Source organism: Martes martes, assembly GCF_963455335.1.
Source record: "Martes martes genome assembly, chromosome: 9".
NCBI classification, from domain to species: Eukaryota; Metazoa; Chordata; class Mammalia; order Carnivora; family Mustelidae; genus Martes; species Martes martes.
This window is the reverse complement of record NC_137896.1, coordinates 120,946,829-120,968,307: the sequence shown is the minus strand read 5'-3', so window position 1 is coordinate 120,968,307 and position 21,479 is coordinate 120,946,829. Positions and strand designations below refer to the sequence as shown.

The following is a 21,479-nucleotide window of genomic DNA, read 5'->3' as shown; positions in this document are numbered from 1 at the left end:
GTATTATTCAAATGTACTGGTATGGTTAATACTGGTGGATGTTACAGCAACTTTTAAAGTAAACGTTTTATTCATTCAACCAACACAATAAGCTTTGGTTTCCTTATCTGCAAAATGGAGATAGCTACCTTCACTGAGTTGTTAACATTCAATAAATGACAACACTCCTAAAAACTTCCCTTGATGGCTGAGCATTGGATTGAACATCAGAGGCATTAAGAATACAAAAAGCTCCCTGCTCTTAAGAAGCTTGGTCTCTGTGACCACCTACCACCAAACAATTCTTGATACAGTTCAACTGCTGATTTGTTTTTTGGTATCAAATAAAAAGGGAAAGTTTAAGAGAAAACACTGACATGTTTTACAAAAATTTTACAAGTTTATTCACATAACATATTCTAACATGTATCAAAGTTTCAAGCAGGTCCTTTTGAATCTCGAATAAGAAATTACAACATTCAGCATTACTTAAAAATAAGACAAGGGTGATGGGTTTTAGTCTAAAATGAAAATGCAGAAAATGTTTTATTTTGGTGGATCTGTGTTGATGCCGTATTTCTCCTTGAGAAGCTTCAACTGCTCTTCCTTCTTTTTTGTGTCCATCTTCTGAAATGCCTGAAATGTGGTAAGCACCAAGGTTAACAGTTACTGATCTGTCATCAAATGAATTTCACCAGTAGCACTAGCAAAACAAGAACTCACAGTATACTCTTCCCCTCATGGTACACTACTTCTTAACATGGGCTCCCCACAAAATGAGGACTGTGGCCTGATACCTACCCTGTTGGCATTATAGTACAAAACCACCAGGTATCTGTTACAAACATTGAATCCTGAAAGGTGATCACATGCGTTCTTGGCATCAAAGATGTCTTCATAGACCACATAAGCTGTTCCTCTAGTTTCGGGTGTGTTTCCCCTGCAGAGTGAAATCAGACTTCATTAAAATACACATTTACTGGAGTTAGGAAAGACTTTGGGTTTGAGATTGGGTGTTAAGGAGAGTAACTACCATGACTTCCAGGGCTTGCCGAAACCTCAGATGGGAGGCCTTCTGGCCAAGCACCTGCGATTTCATATTGCTGGAGCATTCCCTGGGGGTTGCAGCTTTCTAGAAGTTTGCTGTGGCCAAACCAAGAAAGAAGGATACGCAGATTTCTACAGAAATTATGATTCCATGAGAGATTTTGAGGAGATGAAAAAGGCTGGTATCTTTCAGAGTGGAAAGTGATTTTGGAATGTAAAGAATTTCTTTGGGTTGAGTTCCACGGAAATTTATCACTGACCTGTGTTCCTGAACTATGAAACATGATTGCTGAGCTATGGAATAGTTTCTTTATAAATAAGTAACAAATACTGTGGAAAAAAATACATTTACCTGAGCACTAATGGTTTAAGAACTGTCTTTTAAACCACTAACCACTGAAGATTAGAGACAGTAAGTTAAAGTATTTTTTTTTTAAATTTATTTATTTGACAGAGAGAGAGAGAGAGAGAGAGAGATCACAACTAGGCAGAGAAGCAGGCAGAGAGAGAGAGATCACAACTAGGCAGAGAAGCAGGCAGAGAGAGAGAGAGGGGAAGCAGGCTCCCCGCCGAGCAGAGAGCCTGATGCGGGGCTCGATCCCAGAACCCTGGGACCACGACCCGAGTCGAAAGCAGAGGCTTTAACCCACTGAGCCACCCAGGCGCCCAAGTTAAAGTATTTTGAGATCAACCTGACCATTGTTAGATTATGGACAGGTAGGCTAGATAAGCCTACTTCTTGAATTAAGGTAATTTTTGTTTTCTTTTTTAAGTAAAACAGCTACAAGTTCAACTTGCTGTGTCAAAACTACTCCTATAGCTACCAAAGCACTAGCAGCAAAGAACTAGCTTGAAACTTTGGCCCAGTCTTTATGTTTACTGTCCTAGTCTTTCCTACTTCTCACACTAATAACTAATTCATTTTTTTTTTAAAGATTTTATTTATTTGAGAGAGAGAGAGAAAGAGAGCATGTGTGCATAAGGCGTGCACAGGGGCAGAGGGAGGGAGAAGCAGACTCCCCGCTGAGCAGGGAGCCCTACTGGGCCCCGATCCCAGGACCTGGAGACCATGACCTGAGCCGAAGGAGATGCTTAACTGACTGAGCCACCCAGGCGCCCTCAATTCTCGGTCTTAAGTTGGAAAGTACGGCATTTCGTAGGAGTGATGGTTATTAATCAGCAATGATTAGGATGAGGTTTTTCGTACTGCACATTTATGCAACAGAACCAATACTTAAATTATTTACCACACTATTACCTGGTAACTAGTCCCTTGTTTCTAAAAATTTTAATTTTCTCCCTCACTCCACTCTAATTTCTTTTTTTTTTTTTTTTAAGATTTTATTTATTTCCTTGACAGACAGAGATCTCAAGTAGGCCGAGAGGAGGCAGAGAGAGGGGAAGGGAAGCAGGCTCCCTGTTGAGCAGAGAGCCTGTTGCGGGGCTCGATCCCAGGACCCTGAGATCATGACCTGAGCCGAAGGCAGAGGCTTAACCCACTGAGCCACCCAGGCGCCCCTAATTTCAAGATTTTATTTCATTCTCTTTTTAAAAAAAAAACATTTTATTTATTTGACACAGACAGAGCACTAGCAGGGGGAGCTGTTGGCAGAGGAAGAGAGAGGAGGCTTCCTGCTGAGCAAGGAGCCTGAACTGGGGCTTGATCCCAGGACTCTGGGATCATGACCCGAGCAGAAGGCAGACACTCAACTGAATAAGCCACCCAGGTGCCCCTAAAATCTTATTTTTAAGCAATCTCTACACCCAGTGTGGGGCTAGATCTCACAACCCCAAGATCAAGAGTCATGTTTTCGGGGCACCTGGGTGGCTCAGTGGGTTAAGCCTCTGCCTTCAGCAGAGGTCATGGTCTCAGGGTCCTGGGATGGAGCCCCGCAACAGGCTCTCTGCTCAGCAGGGAGCCTGCTTCCCCTCTCTCTGCCTGCCTCTCTGCCTACTTGTGATCTCTGTCAAATAAATAAAATCTTTAAGAAAAAAAAAATAATAAAATAGGGCCAGGTGCCCCTCCCTAACCCTAATTTTAGTTTCAATTGTTAAAGACAACACAGTCACCATCAATGTAGGAAACAAATGTTTATCAGCAGTATTTTACTTAGGTTTATCAAATCCATAAAAATAAAACCTATTTGTGTCTGTAGAAAGGGTGGTGGTGGAAGCCCCTACCAAAAAGATGTCAAAATTATAGAGGATATGTAGGAAAACAGCCAACCATTATCCTTTATGACCAGCAAAGGACGTAAAGAGTTAATGCGATTTCTTCCACTTAGAAGATTCACTGCTTTTCTAAAATATGGTACAGGGCTGTCTGGGTGGCCCAGTTAAGCGTCTGCCTTCGGCTCAGGTCATGATCCCACGGTCCTAGGATCGAGCCCTGTGTCGGGTTCCCTGCTCAGTGGGAAGTGTGCTTCTCCTTCTCCCTCTGCCTCTCCTCCTGGCTTGTGCTCTCTCACTCTCCCTCAACTAAATAAATAAAATCTTTAAAAAAAAAAAATAATGTGGTATGGTCAGCTCCCAACTTTTCGTACACTCATTTTTAATAATATATGCACTCTCATGCATTACACAGCCCCGTCTGGCTCAGGAGAAGGGCTGAGCTTTGGCAAAGACGGGTGGGAGGGAGTGTGCTTTTGGGCAGGGTCATCTGCCCGCCAGGGTAGAAGGTGGCTAGAAGTGGAAGGTGGACCTTGCTTGTGGATATGGAGCTGCTTCTGGTATAGGTTTGCCTTGCCACCTCCTCCCTTCACCTCACCAGCTTCCTTCGCGGGGAGGGAGGGAAGTGTGAAGAGCAACAAACTGCAGGCAGCAGATGGCCATGTGCTTGTCAGTGGGGGCAGTGGGCACAGGTCCCACTCAGCTTATGCTCCCAGTGTGATAAAGATGGACCCCTCCATCTGTGTTCTAGCCACCCAGTGCCAACTGTGGAATAAGGTTTAAGACTGGGGGCTGCCTCTCCATCTGCCATAGTCCCCGCATAGGGTCAAGCAAAGGTAGGAGGTCAGGGGAAGGGGAGGTACCTGTTAAAATTTGATCCAAGACAAGACCACAGCGCTGGGCCCTCATCGGTGCTTATACCTCCTGTAAAGGGGGATGGGAGACGTACAGGGTGCTGGGTTGGTTGGAGGGGGCCAGTGTCCTTGAATGCTTACAGGCTGTTAGGCTAAATAGGCCCAATAAGGGATTTTATAATATTCCTTACTTTCCAGGAATAATCTAACAAGTTTTGGACATTTTTTTAAGTTTGTTTATTTAAGTATTCTCTACACCCAACATGGCGCTCAAACCCCACGATCAAGAATCATGTGCTCTCCCTACTGAGCCAGCAAGACACCCCAACTCTTAGGACTTTTGACTTTTAGTTTTCAAGAATGCGTAAGCTTGAAAAGAAATTTTTATAATTAAAAAAAAAATGCATTAGCTATGGAAGTTGGGGATTACCCAAAGGGACAAAAAACACTGCCTCAAAGATTTTACCAGGGGTGCCTGGGTGGCTCAGTCATTAAACACTTGCCTTTGGCTCAGGTCATGATCCCAGGGTCCTGAGATTGAGCCCGGAATCGGGCTCCTTGCTCAGTGCGGGGCCTGCTTCTCCCTTAGCCTCTCCCCCTGCCTTGTATTCCTTCTCTTGCTGTCTGTCAAATAAATAAATAAAATCTTAAAAAAAATTTTTGGGGGGAGTCAAAAAGCCTATCTATTTCTCCTTTGGAATAAAAACATAAAGAACCTGGGGTGCCTGGGTGGCTCAGATGGTTAAGCATCTGCCTTCGGCTTAGGTCATGATCCTAGAATCCTGGGATCGAGCCCTGCGTTGGGCTCCCTGCTCAGTGCAGAGCCTGCTTCTCCCTCTCCCTCTGCCATTCCCTCCACTTGTACTCTCTGGCTCTATCTCTCTGTCAAATAAATAAAACCTTACAAAATCTTAAAAAAACACGAAACATAAAGAACTTAATATTTTAGTTATTTAGTTTCAAGAAAGGTCTTATATTTCATTTTTCTTTACAGCACCATGCACACAAGTGCTAAGAGGTATTTGAAAAGTGGAGATGTATTCTCTCCCACCAATTCTCTAATACCCTTTCTCCTGGAAGCTTAAGAAAAAAATTATCTCTTCCTCTTATATCTTCTGAGGAAGTAGATCAGGGATGGGTACTAACCCCATTTTAAAGATTCTCATCTCGGTGTCCTAGCTGCTGATTATCAACCTAGTATCTTAACCATATTGTAACTTCAATTTCTAAAAAGTATGTAGTTGGTACCTGCTGTGTGGCAGGCACTGAGCCAACATTATTTTCTTTTTTTTTTTTTTAAAGATTTTATTTATTTATTTGACAGAGAGAGATCACAAGTAGGCAGAGAGGCAGGCAGAGAGAGAGAGAGGAGGAAGCAGGCTCTCCGCTGAGCAGAAAGCCTGATGCGGGACTTGATCCCAGGACCCTGAGATCATGACCTGAGCCGAAGGCAGAGGCTTAACCCACTGAGCCACCCAGGTGCCCCCAACATTATTTTCTTGACTGGTGGTAAACCTCAGAGTAGGAATGAGAAAACCTCATCATGTGCATCAACCTCTCTGAGCCTCAGCTGCTTCATGTGTCAAACAGCCATATCAGGACCTGTCACCTGCCCTACACCGAACACGTTTTAGTAATCGAAAGGTAAAAGGTATGAACGGGCTTTAAAAAGTTCAAAGCATCAAGTGTCTGCTACATGCCAGGAAGGGCAACCCTTCATCCCAGTTTGCCCAAGACTGTCCAGGTTTTAGCACTCAAAGTCAGGTCCCAGAAAACCTCTTGGTCCTTGGGCCAACTGGGAAGGTGGGTCACCCTAGTTCTAGGTTCCAGATATATGATGAAGCATGATCACAGCTAGGGAACAACAACAACAAAAATCTGTTTTCAATCTATAATTCAGACCCAAATTCCTGCTTTTATGAATTTATTCAACAAATATAGATTGTGTTCTTTCTGTGTGACAGGCACTGGAAATAGAATAGTGAAAAAGACAAGCATCCTCCCTCCCTTCAAGGAACTTTATCCAAGTGGGAGAAAGATAGATAAATATAGATGAGAAATATTAAAAAGGAAGTAGATAGCTGTGACAGAGATTACTGGGAGGACAAGGATGACTTAACGCTAGGGTGGTCAGGATAAACCTCTTTGAAAAGGTGACACTGTAGTGGAGACCTGAAGAATGAGAGAGCAGATGGGAGACGAGCTGGGTGAAAACCATTCCAAATGGAGGGACCAGAGTACAAAGGCCCTGAGCTACTCTGCACCCTTCTAAAGATGACACTGCTTGATCATCTACCTTGGCTTTCGGAAACACCAACTTCACTGATGTAAGCATCTCTTAATTGTGTACTATCAGTAAATTTTATAACACTTTCAGAAGTCAATCACAACCATGTTCTGTATTATTCATTTACTTATATTTATATACATGGGGTGTTCAACGTGTATCAGGCATAACAGCTATTGACCCAAAATGAAAAGAATATATGATACCTGTCCTGGAGGAGCTCACAGGCTGGCAGGAGAGTCAAGTACAAAGACAACAGCAAAATCATGTGTTATAAGATGTTCACAGAAGGTGCTATGGGAGAATAGAGAGGGGTGGCTAATGCACACTGGGAAAGAAAGACTCCTAATTTGATCCTTATTAAAATTCTTTTAGGGGGGGCCTGGGTGGCTCAGTCGTTAAGTGTCTGCCTTTGGCTCAGGTCATGATCCCAGTGTCCTGGGATCGAGCCCCGTGTCGGGTTCCCTGCTCAGCAGGAAGCCTGATGTATCCTTTTCCCTCTCCCCCTGCTTGTGTTCCCTCTCTTGCTGTCTGTCAAATAAATAAATAAAATCTTAAAAAAAACCCAAAAAACAAAAAACAAAACTCTTTAGGCTAGAGTGGAGGGGGATGGGAGGGATGGAGTGGCTGGATGATGGGACATTGGGGAGGGTATGTGTATTGTGTAAGACTGATGAATCACAGACCTGTACCCTTGAAACAAATAATACATTATATGTTAATATAATAAAAAATTCTTTTAAGACAGTAGGTTAGGAAGATTGTGTTTCGTAACTGAAGCTCAGAGGGATTAAATATTTTGCCCAGTTGTACATGACTAACCAATGTCCAGCTAGTATTTGAACTCAGATGTTACAACCAATTCAGTAAATTTAACATGCTGCCTCCATGTTAAAAAAGTGAAAGGCAGTCCATCTACATTATCTTACATATGAGGGAGCAGAAAACCAAAAAGCTGGACAACTTGTCTGAGGTTGCAGGGCCTGAAGCAGAATCTCATCTCCTGATTTCCAAGTCAGGGGACCTTCTGTATACTATTCTTGTACGTTTAGAACAGGGTTTCTTAACCTAGGATTCACATATCCACTGAAATCGTATGCAAAATGTTTCATGTATTGTTCTTTGAAAAGGGTTCAAAGCTCTTATCAAATACTCAAAGGACTAAGACTTCCTGAAGAGGATGGCTGGTCTATAACACATTTCCATCCCCACGTGAGTACCAATGATGATGTATTGCTAGCATTTGGTTGACTTTCTGGAAGGAAAGTAATGATTTAAAAGGAGTGTCCTCAAGATCTTACAGAGATCTAAAAACCAAGAAGCAGCTCTCAGTTCACAAAAGAAAATGTATTAAGAAAGAGATATTCAAGGGCACCTGTGTGGCTCAGTTGGTAAAGCATCTGCCTTTAGCTCAGGTCATGATCCCAGGGCCCAGAGATCGAGTCCCGCATTGGGTTCCTTGCTCAGTGGGAAGCCTACTTCTCCTGCTCCTCCCTGCTAGTTCTCTCTCTCTCTCTCTCTCTCTCTCGTATAATAAATAAAACCTTGGAAAGAAAAAAAAAAGGGAAGAGACATTCAGAGGAAGCTGGGTGGCTCAGTCGGGTAAGTGTCCAACTCCTGGTTTTGGATCAGGTCGTGATCTCAGGGTCATGAGATCGAACCCTGTGCTGGGCTCTGCACTCCGTGCAGAGTCTGCTTAAGATTCTCTCTCTCCCTCTGCTCACGCTCCCTCTAAATAAATAAATAAATAAATCTTAAAAAAGAAAAAAGAAAAAGAAAATATAAGAGACACAGTCAGGGGGGCCTGGCTGGCTCAGTAGAAGCATGTGACTCTTGATCTCAGGGTCATGAGTCTGAGACCCCATGTTAGGTATAGAGATTAATTTTAAAAACTAATAATAATAAACTTAAAAAAAAAAAAGAAGAAGAAGAAGAAATCCTTTCAGATGAACTTAGGTAAGTGGCCCATTTATACTAATTAGAGTATTACCAGCTATGGATCTATGTAGTGTACTCAGTTTAATATTAGAAAATTTGGGGGCTCCTGGGTGGCTCAGTGGGTTAAGCCTCTGCCTTTGGTTCAGGTCATGATCTCAGGGTCCTGGGATCGAGCCCCGCATCGGGCTCTCTGCTCAGCAGGGAGCCTGCTTTCCTCTCTCTCTCTGTCTGCCTCTCTGCCTACTTGTGATCTCTCTGTCAAATAAATAAAATCTTTAAAAATAAATAAATAAAATTAGAAAATTTTATCACTAAATAGTTGTGTGAAGCTATAAAACAGACAACTATTGGGGCACCTGGGCAGCTCAGTTGGTTTAAGTATCTGACCCTTGCTTTCAGCTCAGGTCAGGATCTCAAGGTCTTGGGACTGAGCCCAATCCATGCTCAGCAGGGAGTCTGTTTAAGGATTCTCTCTCTCTCTCTCTCTTTCTCTCTCTCTCTCCCCCTTTACCCTTCCCCTTGTCCCCATGCTCATTCATGCTCTCTCTCAAATAAATAAATCTTAAAACAAAACCCAGACAGTTATTACCTCCACAGAAGGTTGTAGTGTTGGTGATACAAATAAAAGCACCTATTACAACAAATGATATTTTGTAGATGTCCAATAAATATCATCTGAAAATATAAACACCAATTTTTATATTTAATTAAAACCTGAACTTGTGTTGCAATTATTCTCCCATATACTTTTATTTATTATTATTTTTTAAAAGATTTTATTTATCTATTTGACAGAGAGAGAGATCACAAGTAGGCAGAGAGGCAGGAAGAGAGAGAAGGGGAAGCAGGCTCCCCGCTGAGCAGAGAGACCAATGCGGGGCTAGATCCCAGGACCCCGGGATCATGACCTGAGCCGAAGGCAGAGGCTTAACCCACTGAGCCACCCAGGTGCCCCCCCCATATACTTTTAAGTCTTCAATAGAAAAAAGTAGTAATAATAAATAAATCTTGGGGTGCCTGGGTGGCTCAGCCATTAGATGTCTGTCTGCCTTTGGCTCAGGTCATGATCCCAGGGTCCTGGGATCGAGTCCTGCATTAGGCTCTCTGCTCAGCGGGAAGCCTGCTTCTCCCTCTCCCACTCCCCCTGCTTGTGTTCCCTCTCTCGCTGTCTCTCTGTCAAATAAATAAAATCTTTAAAAATCAATCAACCAATCAATCTTCAATAGAAAGCTGTGGTTGGGGAAAAAAATCATTTTTCTCAGTTACTTGTAGAGCTCCTTACTCAGTTTATTCAGAAATTCTGGAGTCAGTAAAGGGAAGAGGAGAGAAAATTAGAGTTAATGCACATAAAAAACACAGCATCATACTGATTTTACAAATGATAGTTCTGTGATAAAGGTTCTTTCTTTTCCCACTCGTTCCCCTCAAACCATTCATTATACTTCATGCCTTCTCTAATTTCACAACTACTATTCTTGGCTCTCACTGAGCTAGATCAGGAAGGTGTCATTTTTTTCCATCCAAAAAAAAAAACCTCATCTCCCAGATTTCAATCCATTTAGTCTCTAGGCTCTTGGTTAGGCCTTGCTGCCAGCTATAATTCTGAGATGATACAATCATTTTCGTGAAACGACATTTCAAAAATCTCAGTAAGACTCACACTCGGATTTGACGAATAGGTCCATATTTCCCAAATATATCATACATTTCTTCAGCTGTGATTTTGTATGGCAAATTTCTTATATATAAAATCCGATTTACTTCAGGTGGAAGTCGAATCTAAAATGAGAAATATGTACTATTATTATAATCAGGGGCAGAAGTGCTACTACCTAAAAAAAATTTCTCATAATAAATTCTCACAGTAGGGGCACCTGGGTGGCTCAGTCACTGGGCATCTGCCTTTGGCTCAGGTCATGATCCTGGGGTCCTGGGATCGAGACCCGCATCAGGCTCCCTGCTCATTGGGAAGCCTGCTTCTCCCTCTCCCACTCTCCCTGCTTGTGTTCCCTCTCTCTCTGTGTCTCTCTCTGCCAACTAAATGAATAAAATCTTAAAAAATAAATAAATAAATAAATTCTCACAGTAAAAGCAAACAAAAACCCCACATAAATAGTCAAGAATAAGAATTATTTTTAATATTTCATTAATTTATTTGACAGAGAGAGAGAGAGACCACAAGCAGGCAGAGAGAAAGGGAAGCAGGCTCCCCACTGAGCAGAGAGCCCAACTCAGGGCTTGATCCCAGGAACCTGAGATCATGACCTGAGCTGAAGGCAGAGGCTTAACCCACTGAGCCACCCAGGCTCCCCGCATTAAAACCTTTTAACTTCAGTGTTCAATTGTCATCACACTTAACTTCTGAGGCTTCTGACAGTGTTGACTATTTTTGACACTTTTATTTCCTTGGCTCGCTCCTACCACTCTGGCTAGTTCTTCTCACTCTTCTTTGCCATTAAAATATGCTCTTCTACAGAGTTTTACTTTTAGACTCCTTTTTGACCCTTTGTACACTCTCCTTAATTCTACACTCTTTGATCTCTTAACCACACAGATGGTTTCCACAGTAAGTTGATGACTCTCAAAAATATATGTCCCATCCTGAGTTCACTCCTGTGTTCTTATTAACATATTCAATTACATACTGGATACTCATTTGCTCAAAAACTATTAAACTGGCAGCTTTTTAAGGTATTAAGCTAAGTGTTGTATAAAAGGAAAAAGAGGATGCTTATTCCCTGCCCTCAAACTAGTAGTAGTGACAAATGGTCAACAAATAAGTACAATAAAGTTTTAGATTTAAGATTTCGGACTGAGTTCAAACTGACAATCGACACTTCCAATCATAATACACTTCTCTCGTAAATCTGCTTTCTCACTCTGTACGATACTGTATCACACTTTCTTTCCTCAAACCTTACCACCACCACTCCCTCTAACATCTAAGTTGCGTTGTAACCTCTTCCTTGCCTATCCTAGGAATTGATCTTGCCTCTTACTTACTGAAGAAAGTATACATCACCAAATGGTAAGTACCTTATATTCATGTCACTAAACCCACCGATCTAAATTCATCCATATCCACCCCCTCTTCCTGTCATCCTCTACTCAAAACCTTCACTCCTGAACTTACTTCATCTTTCTCCCACATCATCAATTTCTCCCACTCTACTGGATCATGCTCAGTGACACACAAATACACCTTATATAAAGTCAACTATTATTCAACCTCTGTACTCCCTATTCACATGAAAACTTGAAGAGCTGTCTCTATTTTCTTAACTTCCAACCTCTTTTCATCCCTCTGCAACCAAGTTTTCATCCACTGAAATGATCATCATCAAGGACACCAAAATTCTGCATCTCACCAAGTCCACTTTTCTGTCTTCATTATCCTATACCTCTCAGCCTTACAGCTGACCTACCCTCTTTTACTTGAGGCAGTTTTTCTTAGGTTTCTATAATACCCCATTCTCTAACAAAAGAATGTAAACAGAAGGGCTTTTCGTTTTATTCACTGTTGTATCCCCAATACCTAGACTAGTGTCAGGCACACCGTACATGTTCGGTAAATTTAACTTCTGAATTGTTCCCTCTCTCTCAATTCCGGCACATAGTAGGTGCTCAAACATATTAAGACATTAATGAAAAATCCAAAAAGCTCCGTGACTTTAGGAGAATCCCAGGCTTTGGCTGCCTGTGAGATATTAGATTACTTATTGCAGGCTAGGCTGTGCTACTGACTTGGGGGCGAAAATCCTGTCGCTAGGTCGTAGGTGCTGATCAAGCAACAAATGCTATGGGACTGACACCAAGAGTAAGAAACAGGGAACTCTCAAAAGGGGTGGAGCCGAACTGTGACTCAAGGAGCATATCCGCAAGGACCGGGCCAGGATGGAACTGCCAGTATTAGGACAGTAAATTCTGGGCTACTCTGGACTGGGGAACCGAGCAGGGGCAAAATACACAGTTCCACGCCGTTAAGAAAGTCCAAGAGCGAGGTCCAACCCCACCCCACCCCCGGCCCCATTCTTCTGCTGAATGCCCGGAAACTCACATTCGCCCTCTTGGCCGCTTGCATCGCCATCTTGGCGGGCTGATAAAGTTACTGCAACAAACACTGGAATTCCTCCGGACACCTCCGGAGCTCGCTCTACGGGACCGTGCCACACGGCCTCAAATTCAGGACATCAACATCCAACCTCCGCCGGAAGCTTTACTACACGCCGGATGATCGCCCTCTTACGTCCAGACGTGCTGACGTAATGTCCCCTTTCGAAAAGACTCCGGGGCAAAATGAACCTGAAACCAAAAGAGAGGAGGAAAGATAAAAGGCGAGCGTTCGAGACCCTTTTACGAGACGCACCGGAAAGGGCGGGGCCTGGGTTAAAGAAGGGGCGGTGTTCCTGTCGAGGCGGCCCCGAGCTGAGGATCCGGCCAGAGGGGGCGGGGCCTAGGAGAGCGGGACGAGGTAGGGCCACTCCCAGGTAAGTTGCGGGGGGATAGGGTGGGTCCCGACGTGGGACCCGCCTCAATGAGGCGCGTGCGGCGGGGGTGTAAGGACTGGTAGCTGGGCCCGGGCTTCTGATGCCGCGCAGAGAGGCTTTCGGGGGTTGTGGCACGTTGTGTGGTGGCTGACGCTGTTCGTTCGGTATCCGGGACCCCTGGCCCTGGACCAGCCCGAGTTGAGCACCCACTGTTCCGGCCTTTGCTGTAATCCTTGCGACAACTGCGGTCGCGACTCCCATCCCACCCGCGCCGCGGCGGCCCAGGCGGCGGTCTGGGGCCGCCACAGTGAGAGGGCAACCCTTGAAATCTACTCTTTATTTCATTCGATTGTTTTTACACGGATCCGTAGGCGAGGCCAGGGGAGGGCCAGTAGGTCACAGGGCCGCTTGGAGTAGCACCGGATCGCTTTTCCTGCGTACTTTGCACTTTCTCGTTTGTCCTGGGAAACATGTCCTTCATTGCGGCAATTCCAGGACGATTTTGCCCACGTTCTTGTTACTCTCCATGTATGCATGGGCCTCTTGGATTGCAGTCACGGGGTAGACTCTGTCCAACACGGGCAGTAGACGTTGGGGGCTCTCCGTGGAGAAGTGGGGTAGGATTTGTTCTGTGAAAGCCTCCACCAGCCTTTGCTTGTACTTAAGACAAGGAAAAGGAGACATCAGCCTAGACAAAGACTTCACCTGGCCGCTACCCATCCTCTTACTAGCCTCTGTGCTCTCTCTGAAATGTGTACACACCTGAAAATGCACAGAGAGTACCCACCCCCTTCACTACCAGCGTGTATGTGCATGCCCCCAAATGTATAATCTCTCTTCTGTACCAGGGAAAAAGCCCGAATCCTGTACTAAAATATTAGTGGCACTGACAACATGACTGTTCTTAAAGGTTTAAAGCAGGTGGTGGCCACAGACAGGATTTCTCTAGGCTCGGTTCAAAAGGGATGTTTAAGCTCTACTGTCTCACAGGTGTGAAATACTCAGTGGGAAAACATTCCCCAGTCTGGCACCTGCTGGAGTACCATATAGAGAAAATTTCAGTAACATAATCTATTGAAGGCAGAACCTTAACTAACCTTATTCACTTTTCTTACCACACTGACAAGATTTTCCTTTGAAGACAACATCTTGGCACTATTAGAAATATATTTCCTAATACTGTCAATGCTTTGTTCAATCTGTTAGAAAATTTTAAATAACATGCAAAATGTTCCCTACGTTCCAAGATGTTGAGACTTCTATTGACTACTTTTAATTAGTTCTGTGAAATTGGTTACTTATTTATCCATGGGAGGGAGCAGGTTTCTACACAGGCAATCTAACAGAAGATGTGTCAGATCTTCCTTTCTTGGAGCTACATAAACGCACCACACTTTTGTGGGTAATAATTACATCACGTTATCTTCTCATTCATCATTCACCTTTTTGTCCCTAGACCTCAGCAGAGTGGTAATCAAACTTCCTCGTTTAAAAAGTAGCTTTGAAAATAGAGGTCCACTGATGTCAGTTCCTCCCATCAGACCATAGAGAATCCAGCGACCATCAAGAGCCAGGCAGTTGACGTTTTTCTCCCAGTAGGATCCACCTATGCAGTCTAGAACAAGGTTGACTCCAGCACCTTTCACACGAAACAGAGATTTGTAATGCTCATCAGACACAGAAGGCTTTGTGCAAAGTAAGATTCCACAGTATATTTGTGAATATATGGGTATATATGCAGGTGGGAGTGGTAAATCTGTAGGTTGGAACTAGACACACTGCTCATAGAAACACTGTTGTAGATGGAATTTAGGTAACTGAACTTTATCATACATGTGTGCTGTAGTTCATGTTTTATGATTCCTAGCCACAGCAAGAGGGAAATGGGGCAACACCATGACCTGGTTTATCTCTCTTGATCCCCATTAAGTACAAAACCCACAGTCACCCAGGCACGAATGAGAACAGAACAGGGGAGGTCCACCCAGTCTACAGAACAGGCAGGTTCACATCTAAATTATGAAATGTCTGCACTGGGTTATCTAAATTGTAGTTTTACAAGCGTTCATTTCATGTTTCCTTTTTAACTCGTGCGAAAAATGGAAAGGGATAAGCCAAAAATAGACAGATTAGGCTTGGGAATACAGAGGCTCACCCATTTAGAGAGCTACCATCCTAACCCTACTCTGACCACACCAAACTCGTGTTAACTCATTGCAGAGTGACTTGGAAGAATGGCTCCTGGTTAATTCTAGTCCAACTCTCTCTGACTCATCCGGTTTCTAGAAAGTGTATGAATGCTATCCCTTACGAGAATGCACACAGAAACATTTTAGTCCTAAACACCGCCTGCCTGTCCCCAGAGGTCAAACACCTGAACACTAGAATTTGGCTGGGTAGCTGCTGTGTATTTAGCAGCGCACTGGCAAACTTCAGGCTGGTGAGGACTTGACTGAACCATCTCTGAAATTCCTGTTGGGCTGCAGGAGCTATTGCTTACCTTTGGTGAATTTCAGTGTTGCTTCAGAAAAATCCTCTTCTTTGTAATTGAATCCGGCGGCTGCTCCAAGCTTTTCTGCCATCTGAAGCTTGTGCCGGGAGCCTGCTGTGACTAGAGGAATAGCTCCAGCCGTGCGGGCGAGTTGGATGGCAGCTGTGCCCACACCACTTGATCCTGCATGGATTAGCACAGTCTCTCCAGCCTGAACGTTTCCTGCGGCACAAAGTACAGGAACCATTCTCTTTACAAGTGCTACACGTGCCCCACGCAGGCATATTCTACCACATGCCCTGTCCCTGGCCCACCAAGTGCCCAGTTTCTTGGTCTCTTAAGAGAACACGATGACAGCTCTTTTTTGTTTTACTGACTCTTATCAAAGTGGGAGAAAACTTTTGAAACAGTTGTTAGCAGTCACATCCATAATCTGTTTTACTTAAGAAATGATCCCGAGATGCGCATCTCTGACACATACCTTAATAGATAAGAACACGTACCATTGGGGCACCTGGGTGGCTCAGTGGGTTAAAGCCTCTGCCTTCGGCTCAGGTCATGAGCCCAGGGTCCTGGGATCGAGCCCCGCATTGGGCTCTCTGCTCAGCAGGGAGCCTGCTTCCCTTCCTCTCTCTCTGCCTGCCTCTCTGCCTACTTGTGATCTGTCAAATGGATAAATAAAATCTTAAAAAAAAAAAAAATGCATACCATTCCCACTGTCACCACCTGAAGCCAGTTCCTCTTCAGTCTGAAACTGGTCTCCAGCTGGTCTCAATGATCCAGGCACCGCACACAACCACCAGGCTCCTCTTACTTAAATGGAGCTTTCATTATGTCACTTTCTCCTCAAAATATAAAGGGGTTCTCAGTTGGCTCTTGCATCAGGTTCTGGCAACGTGCCATTCAAGGCCACTGAAACCCAGTCCTAGTCTCGTCTTTCACAGATGATAATCATCATCCTTCACACTGAGTGGAGCAGCTGATTTCACCAGGACACTCTCTTAAGCCACCAAGGCTTGCCTTCTATCACATCTCAACTTTACCCACCCTTCAAGTCCTTCTTTTCCAGAAAGCCCTCTCTTACCACCTGTGCCCACACTAACTATTCCCATCTTGAGTTTTGTTTTTTTTTAAGATTTCATTTTTTCATTTGACAGAGAGCGAGCAAGCCCTGGAGGGAGGGGCAGAGGGAGAGGGACAAGCAGACTCCCTGCTGAGCAGGGAGCCCGATGCAGGGCTTGATCCCAGGACCCTGGGATCATAAACCGAGCTGAAGGCAGATGCTTAACTGAATGAGACACCCGGGTGCCCTCTCCCCCTCCCACTCCCATCTTGAGACAAGGCCATCTCCTGAACTCTGTGGTTGTCTAATTTCTGTACATGCCTTGTCTTCCCAGGTTTACTCTGTTCCCTGACAACAGGGGCCAAATCTTAGGCTGGCCCCATCACCTCTTGGCTGACTTCAGTGGGACTGAGGAGGAATAAAAGACTGACTGGCCCCTTCTACTGCACTAGGGCTTGCAGAGAGAAGCTCAGAGAGACTTTGAGCTGCTGGGCCCACACGTGGGCCTACAGTGTGAAGACGGGCACAGGCCTTCTATCCAGCGCTTTCTAGGCTTTCCATCTGCTAACCATGATTTTCAGCCTCAGCATCAGGTCATTGGTAACATGGTATGAGGACCTCATACTACTGATAGTACATCAGGGAGAGCTGTTGGGTGTAGCGTTGTGGCCAGGTCAAAGCCACCCCAGAAGACTGCTGGGTTTTGAGGTGGCTGAGTCATCAAGTAACAGAACCACACTGTATAGAGTGAGCATGGGGGGGCCTCCTCACCCACGAGATGTAACAGCTGAAAGGCGGTAAGCCAGGCCTCTGGGATGGCTGCAGCCTGGGACAGGGTCAGTCCCGCTGGGATGGGCATGAGGAACTCTTCAGGGGCAGTGACATACTGAGCCTGTCCCCCGCCAGGCAGCAGAACCATGGCTGGGTCCCCAATCTTCCAGTGCCCCTGGCAGGCAGGCCCCAGCTCTGCTATGTGTCCAGATGCCTCCAGTCCCAAAATGCTGCTGGCTCCTGGGGGTGGGGCATAGTGGCCTTGTCTCTGCAGAAAGAGGAGTGAGCTAAGTGAGAAGCATGGTCAGGAATGTGTGCATTACCATCCCTGGGCCTCTTTCAAAAGCCGCTCTTTTTCTCAAAAAGATCAGGATAAAGTCAGGAAAAGAGACAGGAAAAGTTAATTCAAGTAAGATACTGTAGGTCATATAACCAGTGGATGTCAGAACTGGTAGGGTCCTTAGCTATTTACCCGAACTCCTTGTTTTACAAATGGAGAAACAGACCTGTAAAGGGAAATGCCTTGTCCAAAGTCTGAAAGTAAATTAGTAGCAGGACTTAGGAACAAAACCATGGAATCCTTTTTTTTTTTTAATTTTTTTTTTTTCCCCAAACCCCATTAACTCCATTTAACCCCATCTCCCACAGATAAAGGGCTCAGCCATTGACACAGGGAAGTCAAGTGTAGCCCGGGACCAGAGCCAGATCTGGATTCCATGATGGTGTCCACCAGCAAAAACCATGGACTCCTTACTGATCGTTCTCATAATAAGTGCCAGGCTTTGTCCTCACTCACTGCAATCCTCGCTCAGTGCAATCCAACTGGAGGCTTCAGAGCAGAGGGGCTGAACTAAGAGTGTGTACTAGAACCATTTGAGGAGCTTTGTCAAGGTATACATGCCTGCATTGTGGTCATGTTTATTTTTGAAAAGTGCCCCAGGGGTGTCTGGGTGGCTCAGTCGGTTGGACTTCTGCCTTCCCTCTGCTGCTCCCCTTGCTTGTGCGAGTGCTCTCTCTAATAAATAAATAAACAAAAATAAAATCTTTAAGAAAGAGAAGTGCCCCAGGTGATTCTGGCACGTTTCTGTTACCCCAATCAATGCAGCTGGCTCAGTTTAGCGTTTCAAACAGCAGGAAAAAAGATTCCTAGAGTATAGTCCCTGGCCAGCTCCGGGACCCTACAGCTCCTGGATTCTACAAGCAGAAAGAGTGCAGACTTTGGATCCACAAAGCCCTAGATTTGAATTACAGCTGCCCGGATTACTGCTGTCGTGGCCTTGGGTACATTGCTTAACCTCTGACTCTGTTTATCTGTATAATGTGGACAGTAAGCAGGGTTGCCAGAGGAGTGAAACAGAGACAGAACAAGGCCTAACACACAATCCCCTCAACAAATGGTAGTTCCCATCTCCTTATCTGTTAGCCTGAGCAGATGATGGATTAACACAGCGTAGATGCTTTGTAAATATCCCTGTATACTGTCTTAGAACCCCCAGCACACATTCTGCAGACACATCCTGGTGAATGTTACAGGCAATGCCCTAGGTTATTCCTTCATCTGTCTGGTAAATGTTTATGGAAGACCCTGGAATCCCACCCTGCCCCAGCCACTGCCTCACCCCTCGGTACCTGGAGTAAGTCGGCCCGGTTCAGGGCACTGGCCGCCACCTTCAGGAGGACTTCACCCTCTGCTGGGCTGGGCTTGGCCACCTCCTTCAAGTAAAGGTTTTCTGGTCCTCCCGGCTTGTCGAAGTGCACAGCTAACATGTTCTCCGAGGACACTGTAGAAGCAAGGAACGGAGCCCGAGGCCCTTTGCGGAGCGCAGCGCCCCCTGGCGACCAGCGGCTTCCCTTTCGGTCTCCCCGAGGTCTGACCCTCGCCGCTCCCCACCCTCCTTCCCGCGAGGTCCCCGCAGCCTCCAGACGGATCCCTCGCAGAGGACGCAAGTTAGGACTGGGGGAAGTGGGGACACCGTCCCGGAGCGTGAGGCAAGCTGCGCTGCCTCTGAGCTGGAACACCGCCCCCCCCCCCACCGCCACGGGCCCGGGTGTGAGTTCCTGGAGACTTACTGGGGCCCGGCTCTCCGCCGCTCCCGGCGGCACCGCGCGGTCCTGCGCTCCCCGCCGTCGGGTCCCTGCGGGAGAACTCCGGGGCCCACCACGGCCTCGGCGGCGAGCGCGGAGCTCTGTGGGCAGTACCGGGGGTGGGACGGACCCGAGCCTACCCTCCTCTTCCTTCTGCTCCTTCCCCTTTGAAGATGCAAAGTTAGTGACAGCGAATCAAGTTCTTCTCTTTCTTTCTTTCTTTTTTCTTTTTTTTAAGCCTGGGAAACTAGTCTTTCTTCCTGTTGGCGGATGGTCCAGCCCTCGCTGCGAGAAGAGAGAGCTTCCTCTCTCTCGGGAACTGGACTCGGACTCTGGGCCGGCGATCGGTCCCTTTTCCACCCAGGCCAGGCCTATAACTCCTGACGTTGGAAGGCTGGTGTCGTAAGTATGGGTCGGCAGGCGGGGTGCTGCTGAGCGGAAAGAGAGGAGGAGTAGGGGAAAGGGGCAAGGTGCGCGCTGCCTGGAACCCTTACCTCTCCTGCTCTTCCTCCCGGGATGAGGGAGCGGCGCCTGGAAGCTGCTGCCCACTGAAGCAGTTTGACTGGTTAAGGCCGAATAAATAGGCTACAACAGGGTTTCTCAGATTTGGCACTGTTGACACTTCGGGGCCAAAAAAAAAAAAATTTTTTTTTTTTAAATTTTTAAGGATTTTTATTTATTTACTTGAGAGAGAGCATGTGCAGGGGGAGGGGCAGCGACAGGGAGCTGCAGACTCCCCGCTGAGCAGGGAGCGCGGATGTGGGGCTGGATCCCAGGACCCTGAGATCGTGACCTGAGCCGAAGGCAGATGCTTAACCAACTGAGCCACCCAGGCGCCCCACTATCGACACTTTGGACTAGATAATTCTTAATTCTGAAAGACTGTCTTGTGCATTGTGCAGTGTTTAACAGCATTCCTGCTCTCTACCCACCCAATTGTCCTCAGTTAAGAAGGAGTGGGTCCACACAAATGTGTGCTTGTATAAAACAAGTAACTTTTTTTTTTAAAGTGTCATAACTTACCACCATTTGGTCTTCATAAAGCTCTACTGAAAAGCAACTGAGATGTAGAAAGATTAATTTGATTTCAAGGGGCACATGGCTAGTGAGTGCCAAGCCAGGAATCAAATTCACTTGTCCTGGTGATGAGGGAGCAGAAGGCTGCCCAAGGACAAAGCACAAGCTGACACCCTGAAACCACCACTCCTGGGTGGGCTCTGCGCGACATCCCTCCAGGAAACTTCCAGCTATTTTTTTTTTTTTTTAAGATTTTATTTATTGGGACGCCTGGGTGGCTCAGTTGGTTAAGCAGCTGCCTTCGGCTCAGGTCATGATCCCAGGGTCTTGGGATCGAGTCCCACATCGGGCTCCTTGCTCAGCGGGGAGCCTGCTTCTCCCTCTGCCTCTGCCTGCCTCTCTGTGTGCCTGTGCTCACTCTCTCTGACAAATGAATAAATAAAAATCTTAAAAAAAAAAAAAGATTTTATTTATTTATTTAACAGAGAGGGAGAGTACAAGTAGGGAGAGAGGCAGGCAGAGAGAGAGAGGGGGAAGCAGGCTCTCTGCTGATCCTGGAGCCAGACGTGGGACTCGATCCCAGGACCCTGGGACCGCGTCCAGAGCTGAAGGCAGCCACTTAATGAACTGAGCCACCCAGGCACCCCAACTTCCAACTATCTTAATGTCATTGCCTTGCCAGAGGGGAAAACAACCTTAACTTAACAATGGCAAGGCCTCCAGTGTCTTGTAGGTCCTCTTGAATATGAAAGTTCTTTTGAAAACCTCTTTTTTCCTTCCCTCCCCAACTCCCAAGTATATAATCAGCCACCGCTCACAACCCCGGGAACAGCAGCTCTTTCTGCCCATGGGCCTGTCCCCCTGCTTTAATAAAACTACCACTTTGCACAAAAGATGTCTCAACAATTCTTTCCTGGCTGTCAGCTCTGGACCCCACACTGATGTGGGAAACAAAGGCAGAAGAAAAATGATTACATTTCCATACTACCTATAGCCCACTAACAAGTCTTTGAAATAGGCAGAGTGACATTCCTCTAGGGACTCAACTGCCTCCATGTTAATACTTTGCTAAGGGCAAAAGACAATCCTAGCCCCACCCCACCCCCCGCCCCCGCCCCAATCCTGTAAGTCTACTTTGACATATAAAAATTCCTTTAGCAATTTCCTTTCTCTCAGGGCACCTGGGTGGCTCAGTCAGTTAAGCATCTGCCTTTGGCTCAGGTCATCATCCCAGGGTCTTGGGATGGAGCCCTGCATCGAGCTCCCTGCTCAGCAGAGAGCCTGCTTCTCC

The 21,479-nt window shown here is 45.8% G+C and overlaps 2 protein-coding genes across 2 annotated transcripts; both read right to left on the bottom strand.

The window, feature by feature from the left end:
• Positions 1-359: 359 nt before the first annotated feature.
• Positions 360-12,641, bottom strand: SF3B6 (splicing factor 3b subunit 6). Its single transcript, XM_080813407.1, has 4 exons — positions 12,332-12,641; positions 9,935-10,053; positions 781-919; positions 360-615 (listed from the first exon to the last, which is right to left on the bottom strand). Exons 1-4 carry the CDS (start codon positions 12,359-12,361, stop codon positions 526-528), a joined length of 378 nt encoding a protein of 125 aa, XP_080669533.1. The 5' UTR covers positions 12,362-12,641; the 3' UTR covers positions 360-525.
• A 444-nt stretch (positions 12,642-13,085) lies between these two features.
• TP53I3 (tumor protein p53 inducible protein 3) lies at positions 13,086-19,575 on the bottom strand. Its single transcript, XM_080813406.1, has 6 exons — positions 19,157-19,575; positions 18,716-18,867; positions 17,087-17,354; positions 15,262-15,474; positions 14,204-14,400; positions 13,086-13,421 (listed from the first exon to the last, which is right to left on the bottom strand). Coding segments are annotated over exons 1-6 (1,014 nt in total). The 5' UTR covers positions 19,158-19,575; the 3' UTR covers positions 13,086-13,238.
• Positions 19,576-21,479: the final 1,904 nt, after the last annotated feature.